This window comes from Nannobrachium achirus (genome assembly GCF_963921795.1).
Source record: "Nannobrachium achirus genome assembly, chromosome: 2".
NCBI lineage: Eukaryota > Metazoa > Chordata > Actinopteri > Myctophiformes > Myctophidae > Nannobrachium > Nannobrachium achirus.
The window spans coordinates 75,834,535-75,848,768 of record NC_137811.1 but is presented as its reverse complement, the minus strand read 5'-3'; the positions used below and the strand labels follow the sequence as shown (position 1 = coordinate 75,848,768).

At 42.9% G+C, this 14,234-nt stretch overlaps 1 protein-coding gene and 1 pseudogene across 2 annotated transcripts in view; one reads left to right on the top strand and one right to left on the bottom strand.

Moving 5' to 3' along the window:
* Positions 1-2,310, bottom strand: part of LOC308300586 (receptor-type tyrosine-protein phosphatase U-like) — a 175,827-nt pseudogene extending 173,517 nt beyond the window's left edge. The window contains exon 1 of the transcript in view: positions 2,247-2,310. The product of the transcript in view is annotated as a receptor-type tyrosine-protein phosphatase U-like (transcript). The remainder of the gene's footprint in view (positions 1-2,246) is intronic.
* A 10,228-nt stretch (positions 2,311-12,538) lies between these two features.
* LOC308300577 (proliferation-associated protein 2G4-like) lies at positions 12,539-13,690 on the top strand (the record flags this gene model as incomplete). The annotated part of the gene is made up of 1 exon (XM_080744447.1): positions 12,539-13,690. One exon carries the CDS (start codon positions 12,539-12,541, stop codon positions 13,688-13,690), a length of 1,152 nt encoding a protein of 383 aa, XP_080600573.1.
* Positions 13,691-14,234: the final 544 nt, after the last annotated feature.

Genomic DNA, 14,234 nt, shown 5'->3' with positions numbered 1-14,234 from the left:
TTTGATTGAAAGAAAGGAATGGTGACAGCATTTAATGAGGACATTATCTATTATATAAAAATGCTGTCAACATAGTTTAGCCACACGCGCGCGCGCGCACACACACACACACACACACACACACACACACACACACACACACACACACACACACACACACACACACACACAGAGGGAATAAAGCTCTCACGATATTTTTCCTATTGTCTATTGACCACGGAGTGGTCACACCAGGGCAGGAAATTCACGGCGGCCACGACGGCCATGGCCGTCGTTGCCCCTCTCTTTGGCCGTGTGCCCCTCGAAAAATGACATGCCCAAACGGCCACAGTGGCCGTGGTGCCCCGGCGCCCACAGCAGTCCATTAACTGCTTTTTACCGTTTTTTCCTCTGCGCGATTTTCCAGTCATTACGGTAACAGCAGTGCGTGGTTGGCTGAGCTCCTCACATGACCAGTAGTAGATTCCATTTACGCTCGTAGTAGCAGCATAAGAGTAGCAGCCGCCGCATAGTGGAGCCGCCGGAGTCCCGCGACACAGTGTTTATACAACACAAAAAGATCACCGGGCTAAACGGGAGTTACATCTAACGCAGCCTGTTGAATGAATCCGAATGTGCGAAGGAATGCTTTCAAACGGAGCTCTGCTGAGCTCAACCAAAATGCAGCACTAAGGGAACCAAAAACTATTCTTTCCCCAAGAGGCTGAGCTGTCAGAAAGTACATTATTGTTGAGAAAGGATCACTCCGCGAACGGGAGGGAGGAGTTTGTGTGCGTGTGTGCGTGCGTGCACAACACATGGCCAGTGGTGGAAAAAGTACTCAAATGTTTTACTTAAGTAAAAGTATCAATAGCCTACTGCAATGTAGAAATACTCCGGTTGCAAGTAAAAGTCCTCAAATTCAAAATATACTTGAGTAAAAGTACAAAAGTTTTGGTATCAAAATGTAGAGCCTACTTAAAGTACCAAAAGTAAAAGTACAAAATGTTTGAAAATAGCAGATCTACAAGCTCACAACGCATAGTTATGCGACACATCTTGAGCTTGTAGATCTGCTATTTTTTCTATAAGCTTGGTTATTTTCAAATAGCCTAAATAGGGCTAAGGTGGTTCATGTATGTTTAATAATATTATAATTTATACATGCAAAGTAACTGGTAACTAAAGGTTTCAAATAATTGTAGTGGAGTAAAAGTACAATATTTGGATCCGAGATGTAGTGGAGTTAACACTTTCTGTAAGTGTTAGAAATACTCAAAATTACAATAAAAAATTAAGTACAATACTTAAGTAAATGTACTTAGTTACTTTACACCACTGCACATGGCAAAACAGAAATAAACAGGTTCTTGATATTTATTTAATTGAAAGGTATTACATTAAACCTTAACGTTTAAGCTAAATTAACTATGACTGTGGCGTGGACTTAAAATCATTGTTTTAATGATGGCCTTCCTGCCCTGGCACTTGGCCTTTGTGCCCTCAAAGATTTGACAACGCCAAAGGCCAATTGGCCTTGCCCCTAAACTGACGAAATTCCAGGCCTGGGTCACACATAATATTATGATTTTATGTAAACGCAGAAACAGCAGTCATAACATGATAACATGATAATCTCAGTGCTCCATCAACACATTACAGCATGGCTTCCTGGACACACACACACACACACACACACACACACACACACACACACACACACACACACACACACACACGTGACGTTGTTTCAATATCAATAAGTTCAACGTTAAACGTCGGGATGGAGGGGTTCTGAATGAAGCTAAATTAGGCAGTTGGAACACTTAAACACTTCTGAATTTTGGGGTCCCAGATGAACCCCCTGGCTGAATAGAGGTGTTTCTGAACCTCCTGTCTCTCTTTAAACAGGGATGAACTTGAACGATAACAAGAGCGCTAGGATGGAGGCATGGAGCGCTCGAGCGATGTTGTCAGCCTCGGGCAGAGGAATACAAAACACCACTTACATTTTGGTCAGTTTTACTAACGCTTTTTAGCAATTGTTTAATGATATTATCGTTATTATTGCGACAGAAGCTCTTCGCCCTTCATGGCGGAATTTCCGTCCCAACGGTTCAACTGTATACAAACTTAGAAACTTACAATATCGTCAGTGACGCACTAAAAAAACTGTCTGTCTCTATCAACGCACAACTTCCAGCTGCGCTGCGCGTCCTGAAGAAATGTTTTCTTCATATCTAATAATAATTAATAAATGTTCTTACCTGTTGGTCCCTCATCAGCGTAGATGTGAACAGTTAAAAGCAGCAGAAAGACGCAGGTGTTCATTATTGTGCTGCTGTTGTTGTAAATCCACGTTCAACAAACTGAACAAATCACTTCTTCTTCACCGCGCGGAGCGAGCAGCAGCTTCTACTGTGTGGAGTCCATTCATTCATTCATTCATTAATGTCTCACTGCATGAGTCTGACAGATAGAAACACTGTAGTCTGTAGAAACAATACTATTTAATAGTACTGTAGTGTGAAGAACACTGGAGAGCCACACACAGAGCAGCGCTGCGCTGCTATGCTGACTGACGTCAGTGTAAAACCACCGTTTCTTTCCCAAACCCCAACAACACTGGGTCGGGAGCAGGGGCGTCAATTGGGTATGGCAGGTGCATAGCCTATGCAGCTGCCATACCCTGGGTCCAGGGGGGGGGGGGCAATAAAAGTTACTTTTAAATATAAATATATGAATGTCTCTCTTTGTCTATCTGTGCCTGGTTATTATGTTGTTAAATTACAGTAAAATAACTACAAATGCAAAATTTAACAAAATGGTCACTTTAACAAAGTATTGTAGCAGATTTACTATGCCAAGTTAAGCTGCGCTTGAACAACCGTTCCAGGCTGCCATATCCCCAGAAACCATAGAAATGGGGGGGGAAATTAAATGTACTTCTTAAAATAAATGTATCATGCCTGTTGCTAAGGTATGGCAACATGACTGGTGTCTTGCACGCACGCGAAGAGGTATGGCAACATGACTGGTATTAATACAGTATCTGGCTTAAAGTCCTGTTCGCAATTTGGTGTTAGGGGAGTTTCTCACCTGAACTGAGTCAGTGGGTCCCTAGACATTAAAAATCACAGAGGTGCTCGTCCGCCATAGTGCCAGGAATGGCGCAATGGCCAAATCAAATATGGCTGCCATCGGCTATGATGAAAATCCAACTTTTCTGTTTCTGGGTGTATATGCACATGTAATACCTCTATTTGGACTAATTGTGGTGTGGGTAATTCATTTCTGATATTGTTTTGACCATTTTGGGCGATTTGGACCTCAAAAGGTCATGGTCAAGGTCATTTTGCTATTCCGAAGACCGTGGGCCATAACTTGGCCATTGTTAGGAGTAAAAACAGGTGCAGTAGGTCTAAATCAACTAATGCTGACATGTATAATTCATTTCTGACATTGTTTTGACCATTAAGGATCATCTTGTCTTTGAAATATCAATGTCAATGCCATTTCTCAAAAACGATTTTGTTCATTACTTGCACTTTTATAGTATTTTGTGTAAGTTTGTTACTATTTTATAGTAAGTTTGTTTTGTTTATAACAAAAGACATACTAGTGAGAAATACAACAAGTAAGCATCCACATTTAACTTTAAATTGGGGTTTAAAATGGGTGTTTAAATGAGCAAATAAGACTATTTACGAATAAAAGTGACAAATAAAAGTACACAACAAAATCACACACACAATTAAATAACAATTTCCCTTAAAGTGCACCATATTGGGATTGTGTGCATGCAAGTTAGTATGAGGTGTTTTTACAGGATTGATTTGGCATTGTTCCATGGCAAAATATGATGCACAGAACTCCATCAGTGTCGAGTGTCTTGCTTCAGACATGGCAGGAGTGTACTAAAGTCAAAGTGCTCCTTCCATCCATCAGAGCTTGACATTGACTTTTTTGAGGCAGTTGTCCTTTGGACAAGTATATTTCCCATTCACTTGTCCAGAGACAAAAGTCACTTGTCCGGATAAAAATTTCATACATTGAAATAATAACAAAAGGACGGCTAATGACCCCCCTTGCTCCCTCCACTCCATAGTATGGGCACTTGTCCCGGACAACAGGACAAGCCTTTATGTCATGCCCTGTTCCATGTTCCATTGGTTCTAGTCTTTCCTCAGGTTCCTTGGCTGTTCAAGCAGGTGGCAAGAAATGCGCTAGAAAGGTGCCTTGTTGGTCTCAGCAGTTGTACTTCTCTGCTACCAATACTGTGTCTTGTTCTGTCAAGGTCTTTGCCTCTCCAAAGTTTGTTAGACATTGTACTCGGTCAGAAGCCATAACTACATGTTTAATCCTCACCTGGCCCATGCAGTCATCTCCTGTCTCCAAGGCATATGTGCCTTGATCACTGTCTTGGCTAGTGGTGCTCCAAGATGAGACTGCTTGATGCAGTGCAAGTGAGTCTCACCAGTGCCATACTGCTGCCAGATCTCCTTCATCCCCAGTGCTTGGAAATATGGGGTGTAGTATAGCAGTAATGTGAAGGAGACAACAACTCTCTGGGGTCCGCTCATAGTTCCGACATCCCATTATTCTGACCATTAGGTTAGTGAAGGTTAGGGATAGGCTTAGTTATAATGGAGGCTGTACATAGTATGCACCAGGTGTCAGCCTCCTTAATCCTATTCAAGATGTCTGGGATCTCTTCTCCACTAGCGACATCATCAACAGAGACAACAGAGCTGATAATGGTAAATGGACTGCATTTACAGTATATAGCGCTCTTCTCCAAAGCGCTGTACAATGTATTTCACATTCACCCATTAACACACACATTCACACATACATTCACACCAAGAAACCATGCAAGGTGCTCATCGGGAGCAGTTAGGGGTTCAGTGTCTTGCTTAAGCACACTTCGACAAATAAGCAGGAGGAGACATAAATCGACCCTGGAACCTTCAGATTCCAAGGCAGCCGTTCTACCTACATCGCCACAAGCTTGAATGGCCACCATATTCCGAACACACAGCTGGAGAGCTGTTTGTTCACCTCAGACACCCAGAATGTGTAAAGTTGATGAGGGATGGGTGCGTCTATCGACTCTGTTATCTCTGATGATGATGAGTGGCTCCCTGCAAAAGGGGCTGGAGGTGAAGAGATCCCAAAGATTGAACTAGATTGAGGAGGCTGTCACCAAGCTGCTGGTACATGTGGAGTCAACTGGCCCTATTATAACTAAACCTACCCATAACCCTAACCTAATGGAGGGAATAATGGGTCGCCAGGATTATGAGTGGACCCCAGAGAGTTGTCGTAGTGATACTTCCAAGCACTGGGGATTAAGTAGATCTGGTAGCAGTATGGCACTAGGTGTGCAGCGGCACATGCTTCTACAGCATCAAGCAGTCTCTCATCTTGGAGCACCACTAGCCAAGACAGTGATCAGGGGACATATGCCTTGGAAACTGGAGATGACTGCATGGGCCAGGTGGGGACTAAGCATGCAGCTATGGCTTCTGACCGAATACAATATCTAACAAACTTTGGAGAGGCAAAGACCTTGACAGAACAAGACAGCATTGGTAGCAGAGAAGTACAACTGCTGCCTGAGACAAACAAGGCACCTTTCTAGTGCATGTCTTGCCACCTGCTTGCAACAGCCAAGGAACCTGAGGAAAGACTAGAAGCAATGGAACATGGACGGATGCAAGGAACATTTCGACTCTCGAGGATATGGCTGCCTTGCTGAATACATCCTGTAAAAACACATCATACTAACTTGGATGCACACAATCCCAATATGGTGCACTTTGGAAATTGTTATTTAATTTTGTGTGCTTTTGTTGTGTGATTTTATTTGTCACTTTTATTCGTAAATAGTCTTATTTGCTCATTTAAACACCCATTTTAAACCCCCCTTTAAAGTTAAATGTGGATGTTTACTTGTTGTATTTCCCACTAGTATGTCTTTTGTTATAAACAAAACAAACTTACTATAAAATAGTAACAAACTTACAAAAAATACTATAAAAGTGCAAGTAATGAACAAAATCGTTTTTAGAAAATGGCATTGACATTGATATTTCAAAGACAAGATGATCCTTAATGGTCAAAACAATGTCAGAAATGAATTATACATGTCAGCATTAGTTGATTTAGACCTACTGCACCTGTTTTTACTCCTAACAATGGCCAAGTTATGGCCCACGGTCTTCGGAATAGCAAAATGACCTTGACCATGACCTTTTGAGGTCCAAATCGCCCAAAATGGTCAAAACAATATCAGAAATGAATTCCCCACACCACAATTAGTCCAAATAGAGGTATTACATGTGCATATACACCCAGAAACAGAAAAGTTGGATTTTCATCATAGCCGATGGCAGCCATATTTGATTTGGCCATTGCGCCATTCCTGGCACTATGGCGGACGAGCACCTCTGTGATTTTTCATGTCTAGGGACCCACTGACTCAGTTCAGGTGAGAAACTCCCCTAACACCAAATTGCGAACAGGACTTTAAGCCAGATACTGGATTATATAGTCATGTTGCCATACCTTAGCTTTTTCTGAACTGACGCCACTGGTCGGGACTTATAACTCTACAGTAATGGTCGGGACCCATTTGTGGGTGTCGGAACAATTTTCATGCAGGGTAAATAAATAATAAATAAATCCCCTTTATTTATTTTGTTTAATATATATTTCCTAAATAGCCTACATATCATTTTACATATTATTTCAAAACATTTTCAAAAAATAAAAAGTTAAAAAAGCTAAATAAACAAATAAATACAATATTGTAGTATAATGAATTAGACCACAAATGCAATGTTTTTTTTCTCCTTTTTTTAAAGAATTTCATACATAATGTAAAAAAAAAAAGAAATCAAAGCAATTTCATAAATTAGAAAACAAATGTTTAAAGATGTAGTGAAAATTGCCGAGCTACACAGAGCTTGTAGATTTGCTTTTTCACTAGTTTGGGTCCCCCCAGGCAAACGTCTAATGTTTATTTTGGGTCACGGGCTAAAAAGTTTGAGAACCTCTCTGGTGTAAACAGTTCAGAGGAATTCTTTCCTTTCCACAGCTTCAAGCACACACACGGGAGACGGGCGCCTCCAAGCGGCCGTTACAGGAAACAACAACACACTGAGGTATGTCAAAATGCAAGATACTGTGGCGTGTGCGTGCGTGCATGCACGTGCATGCGTGCGTGCGTGCGAGTGTGTGTGTGTGTGTGTGTGTGTGTGTGTGTGTGTGTGTGTGTGTGTGTGTGTGTGTGTGTGTGTGTGTGTGTGTGTGTGGTCTCTCTCTCTCTCTCTCTCTCTCTCTCTCTCTCTCTCTCTCTCTCTCTCTCTCTCTCTCTCTCTCTCTCTCTCTCGGTCAGTGCAGCCATCTAAGCATGCAGGTACTGTAGGCTGACAGTAGGCCTATAAGTTCCATTGATTGAAATGATTTTGGATAGGCAAATATGTAGAAATATTTAGTTCATAGCATTCAATTTAATATATATATCATATATTAATATATATAGTTTTTATAGAAAAAAAACGTATCCCTATCTCCTTTAATACATAAGCAAGTGCAAACAAGATGTCACTGTAACCTTTTAGGAAATACTCTTCCAACTAATGACATCCAAAAAAGTGTCTTATTTACCAGGTTCCCCATGTTGGCTTTGTGACAGCAACATGAATAACGACATTACAGTTATGTTCAGTGATGGGCAAGCTACTTGGAAAATAATTATAGTGAGCTACACTACTAGACTTTACTCTTGATTAAATATAGCTCAACTACACTACAAGTTATCCCCAGAGAAATGTAGCAAGTTACACTACAAGCTATAGGACAAAAATAGCTAGCTACATCAACACTACTTTTTCTTTCTTCTTTTTTTCCACCAAACAAATGGGCAAGCAGGCAAAGAATGATGGCAAAACAAATGTTTATTATAAAACAGACTGAAACTGGAAATTTCAAATGTATACCCCTCACTATTAATACCCCTCACTATTGGGGACACTAATGACTGTTCTATTAATTTATTTATTCATCCCGACCGTGATGGCCCAGCTACTTGGAAAATGTATTAAGCTACATTACTAGCTACTCTTGATTAAATATAGCTCAACTACACTACAAGCTATGCCCAGAGAAATGTAGCTAATTTCCGTTACGCTACTTAGAAATGTAGTTAAGCTATGTAGCTAAGCTACTTGTAGCTAGCTACTGCCCATCACTGGTTATGTTGTCATGAATTGCTGGATACTAATTCGTCACATAGGCTGTTGTGAGGTGTCCTATCATATTTGTCATGCATGGAATGGGTGGGCCTAGACTAGAGCAGGGGTTCCCAAACCTTTTTGGCTCAGGGCACCCCTATGAATATTTTCTTCATCCGAGGCACCCCAACATTATATATTCATAATTTTCGCTCCCAGCACCTTATATTTAAAGCATATTTTAGCGATTATGTTGCGAGGAAAACGTTGAGATAATAGCCATTATGGTTAGAACTGACTGAAAATAACTTGTACTTCAAGTTTTAAATGATACTAAATATATTTTTTAACTGTCCATGTAAATCCCAAATATTATCAAATTATCTTGCGGCACCCCAGGGTGCCCCGGCCGTCACCCACTTTGAAAACCCCATGTTGAAGCATGGTGCTAAAGAGCTGATGTTGCTGCAGCATCTCTTCCAGGATGAGTCAAGGTAGTGTTGGGACTTGGCTGGGCTGACATTAACAGGATGAGTCAAGGTAGTGTTGGGACTTGGCTGGGCTGACATTAACAGGATGAGTCAAGGTAGTGTTGGGACATGGCTGGGCTGACATTAACAGGATGAGTCAAGGTAGTGTTGGGACATGGCTGGGCTGACATTAACAGGATGAGTCAAGGTAGTGTTGGGACTTGGCTGGGCTGACATTAACAGGATGAGTCAAGGTAGTGTTGGGACATGGCTGGGCTGACATTAACAGGATGAGTCAAGGTAGTGTTGGGACATGGCTGGGCTGACATTAACAGGATGAGTCAAGGTAGTGTTGGGACATGGCTGGGCTGACATTAACAGGATGAGTCAAGGTAGTGTTGGGACATGGCTGGGCTGACATTAACAGGATGAGTCAAGGTAGTGTTGGGACATGGCTGGGCTGACATTAACAGGATGAGTCAAGGTAGTGTTGGGACATGGCTGGGCTGACATTAACAGGATGAGTCAAGGTAGTGTTGGGACGTGGCTGGGCTGACATTAACAGGATGAGTCAAGGTAGTGTTGGGACATGGCTGGGCTGACATTAACAGGATGAGTCAAGGTAGTGTTGGGACTTGGCTGGGCTGACATTAACAGGATGAGTCAAGGTAGTGTTGGGACATGGCTGGGCTGACATTAACAGGATGAGTCAAGGTAGTGTTGGGACATGGCTGGGCTGACATTAACAGGATGAGTCAAGGTAGTGTTGGGACATGGCTGGGCTGACATTAACAGGATGAGTCAAGGTAGTGTTGGGACATGGCTGGGCTGACATTAACAGGATGAGTCAAGGTAGTGTTGGGACATGGCTGGGCTGACATTAACAGGATGAGTCAAGGTAGTGTTGGGACATGGCTGGGCTGACATTAACAGGATGAGTCAAGGTAGTGTTGGGACATGGCTGGGCTGACATTAACAGGATGAGTCAAGGTAGTGTTGGGACATGGCTGGGCTGACATTAACAGGATGAGTCAAGGTAGTGTTGGGACATGGCTGGGCTGACATTAACAGGATGAGTCAAGGTAGTGTTGGGACATGGCTGGGCTGACATTAACAGGATGAGTCAAGGTAGTGTTGGGACATGGCTGGGCTGACATTAACAGGATGAGTCAAGGTAGTGTTGGGACATGGCTGGGCTGACATTAACAGGATGAGTCAAGGTAGTGTTGGGACATGGCTGGGCTGACATTAACAGGATGAGTCAAGGTAGTGTTGGGACATGGCTGGGCTGACATTAACAGCCTTGGCTCCACAAAGCACAATTGGATCAAGGTTCCATTATGCAGACTGCACATCATTCATGCTGCTGCCCCACATGAACATTAAAGGTGCTGGATTAGATTAAAGGGGAAGAAACAGACGCAAGGCGCTGCAGGGAGACATCCAAGGCCTCCAACTGCAGCCTGCTTCCCAGTCCCTAATGTTGTTAACTCACAATGACACATGAACCATGGATTAGACTGCACATTATTACATTTGATCAAAGGAGCAAAGCATCTGTCAGACTAGCACGCATACCACACATTATGTTGGTGATAGATGGCGGGGAGAGAAGACCATAACTGATTTAATCTGAACTGATTCAACGGTATGCTGCTAGTTTACTCTGCAGGAAAGGTGACAAATGACAAGACAAAAACCCTGCACCAGGCCATGTTGACGGGGTGAAGGTGACTGTCTGACAGTGGCTAATGGAAGATATTGTCCTCTGTTAAATTAAATAACAGCCAACAACAACAAAAGATAGAAATAAAGAGTATGAGTCAAGGTGCATTGGTGGAAAGAATAGGCTACAACCAAATCGCCTATATAAAAACATGAAAATTAGACAATTTCATCCTGAAGTCAGATTCTAAAGACTAGATGTTTTGATTCTCCCAGAAACATGCATTCAGCCTTCTGTTAGCTGCTTAATGTTTTCCTATCATGTACGTACATATGTTTGCTCTCCTGTTGTCTGCTGTTCTGTGTCATTCAATTCAATTCAATTCAATTCAATTCAATTCAATTCAATTCAATTCATTCAATTAATTCAAAGGAGCTTCATTGGCATGAGAATACAAACGTTTAAATTGCCAAAGCATTTGGGATAATCTATTTAAATGCTGCACAGTTGATTCTTACGTATTTCAAAAGAGGGATTGCACTGATAGTGATTCAGAAAACACATTTACTGTTCTGTGATTTGTGTCAAGTGGTGTCAAGCTATCGTGTAACCTCTGATGACTTTAGCGGGAATAGATGGGATTGATTTGAGCTCTTGTTTCTAAAGGCATAATGTGTCTTCACTGTGTCTTTGAAGCTAGATTAATAGCTAATCCTGGTCTTTCAGTAATTGATTCTGTCTCTTACGCATGCACGCACAGTCGCACACATACAAACGGGTGTTGTTAATTCGATTGGGAGCGAGTTACTTTCACAGTGCAGACTCTATTTATTTTGACCTGGTTGACCAGTAGGCATTGATGTATACATAGGGTGGTGAAAGGTGAACGCTGCCTGTATTTTATAACAATATGACGTGAATCAGTGAATGAATACCTTTATAACTGGGATGCATTTGATGAAAACCAGCATCATTTCTCCCACTGGAGCAGAAGGCAGGCTGATGTGTGTCAGTGTTTCTAAATGTCCACATGCAGCTCTTGCTGTTAGTTCTCATGTACAGGCTTACTCAGTGTTCAGTGATGCATCAACACATTGTTAGTTCTCATACAGGCTTACTCAGTGTTCAGTGATGCATCAACACATTGTGAAAAACACAACAAAGTCATTGGAGCTGTGAGTGTATTGTCAAGAGGTGAGCCAAGCAGATCATTAAGAGGAATGGACTGAAACCTAGAAAGGATTAAATCTCTCACAGGTCATTAAAAGAGCTCTTTGGCACGGCAACGCTTCACCACAGATCTGTCAGGTACCGTCAACATGAATTGACAAGCTGTTGCCTATTTTGTTTGTTAACTGGGGTGTTGCGATCTGCACCGTCTGGTCTATTACATTCTCATTAGCCAATCATAGTTGTGTTTGCTGGTGTGTGGTTTCTGTTCTGTTCAGTGTGGCTGATCCTCCGCGGGTTTGTCTTGCACATTTCATCAACTAGAAAGATGTGTGGTTGCCGTGAGTCACACTGGCAAATGAAGTCCGTCTTAGCATTTGAATTTTCCCCATTAAAGTCAATGGGGAAAATGTATCATGGCCATAGATGGAGATCTCTGTGTCAGTCCATGTCCCTTGTATGCCCATATATGGAGATCCCATCAATATTAAGCCCATATCTTGGAATGCCCATATATGGACATACTGTGTCAGTCTCATGTGGTCTATGACGTCGGACATCTATGATGTCAGCCATCTCCATATTTGGGCAAAGTTTAATTTTAGCATTTTCCCATTCAAGTCAATGGTGAAAATGAATTCACAAATAAATTAAACGATTTATATATCATATCTCTTAGCAAAATGCAAGCACACGATTCACGACGAAGCTGGTGGATTTGATTGACACATGGCCCAAGTGCCACCAAAACTGTGGGAGGAGTAGCAAGTTTATCTGGAAAGATTGAATAAAGTCGGACATGTACTATAGTCTGGTTGCCCTGGCAACCATTCAAAGTGCTTTAAATAAAATATGAAACATTATGACATCACAGAACTAAGATCACTGCTTACATCACTGATTATGGGGACTTATTACATCAGCTTTATCTATAAATTGCTGTCTGTCACATTGAAGGAGCATTGTGTTCTTCACTTAATGATTCACTCAGGCTGCCAGAGGCAATAGCAACCATGTCTTCTTGTTCTTCATCAGATGATGAATCCCAAGAGCAGACCATCGCTGATGACCTCGTGGTCACCAAGTTCAAGTTGGGGGCTGAGATCGCAAACCGAGCCCTCAAGACTGTGGCGGAGGCGGCAACAGTAGACGTCTCAGTAATCAGCCTTTGCGAAAAGGGGGATGACTTTATCTCGACGGAAATCGCGAACGTCCTCAAGAAAAGGAAGGACATGAAAAAAGGCATCGCCTTCCCTACCAGCGTGTCTGTCAACAACTGCGTCTGCCACTTCTCTCCTCTGAGGAGCGACGCCGACGTGGTTCTCCTGAAGGACGGGGACCTGGTGAAGATCGAGCTGGGCGTGCACGTGGACGGCTTCGTCTCCAGCGCGGCCCACAGCCTGGTCGTGGGAGTGACCAAGGACGCCCCGCTGACGGGCAGGAAGGCCGACGTCCTCACGGCCGCTCACCTCTGCGCCGAGGCCGCGCTGCGTCTCGTCAAGCCCGGAAACAAGAACACGCAGGTGACGGAAGCCTGGAACAAGATCGCCAAGTCCTTCGACTGTTCCCCCGTGGAGGGCATTCTGTCCCATCAGTTGAAACAACACGTTATCGACGGAGAGAAGTCCATCGTCCAGAACCCCACGGACCAGCAGAGAAAAGACCACAAGGAGGCAGAGTTTGAGGTGCACGAGGTGTACGCGGTGGACGTGCTCGTCAGTACGGGCGAGGGGAAGGCCAAGGACGTCGGACAGAAGACCACCATCTACAAGCGGGACCCCGACAAGGTGTACGGCCTGAAGATGAAGTCTTCTCGGTGGTTCTTCACCGACGTGGAGAGGCGCTTCGGCGCCATGCCCTTCACCCTCAGAGCCTTTAAGGACGAGAACAAGGCAAGGATGGGCACCAAGGAGTGTGTCACGCACCAGCTGTTGAAGCCCTTCCACATGCTGCATGAGAAAGAGGGCGAGTTCGTGGCCCAGTTCAAGTTCACCGTGTTGCTCATGGCGAACGGATTGCAGCGCATCACAAACAGCCTGTTTGAGCCGGAGCTCTACAAGTCTGAGTATGAAGTAGAAGACCCAAAGATCAAGGCTCTGCTTCAAACATCCGCCAGCAAGACACCGAAGAAGAAGAAGGCCTCAAAGAGCAAAGCTGCAGAATAGATCTTTGTCTCAGCTTTTTTGTGGTTTTTGTTTCCCAAGAAATACTGACGACCAGTGGAGGGCAAAGTAATCAAGTATTAAAGACTAGACGAGAGGTTCTAGCCGCTACACAAGTCACAGTTTCGGGGGGAAGTGTTATGTCTGAGTCATAGTGACATGCCTATATATGGACATAACAGGTTTTGTTCATGGTTATGCTTGAGTGACATGGCTGTGGTCTTGCCCATTTATGGGCGTATCAGTTTTTTTTTATTGTCTGAGTGACTTCCCTGTGGTCGCCCAGTTGGCCCTCCAAGTAGCCAATTTTAATATATAGGACGCAAATGACAAAGAGCATTTCATTTTTAAATTAATGCATTGCTGTCAATATAATAGATTCTATTGACATTTAGAATATATTTATTTACCAAAATATAAAAAAAGGATAAAAAAAAGTAAGAAAACAAACAATTAGAAAATAGACAATCTCCAAGCTCACAACACATGGTGGTGCGACACACTGTATTGTGCCTTTTGCCTACATATGTAATATTTGATTGATAAA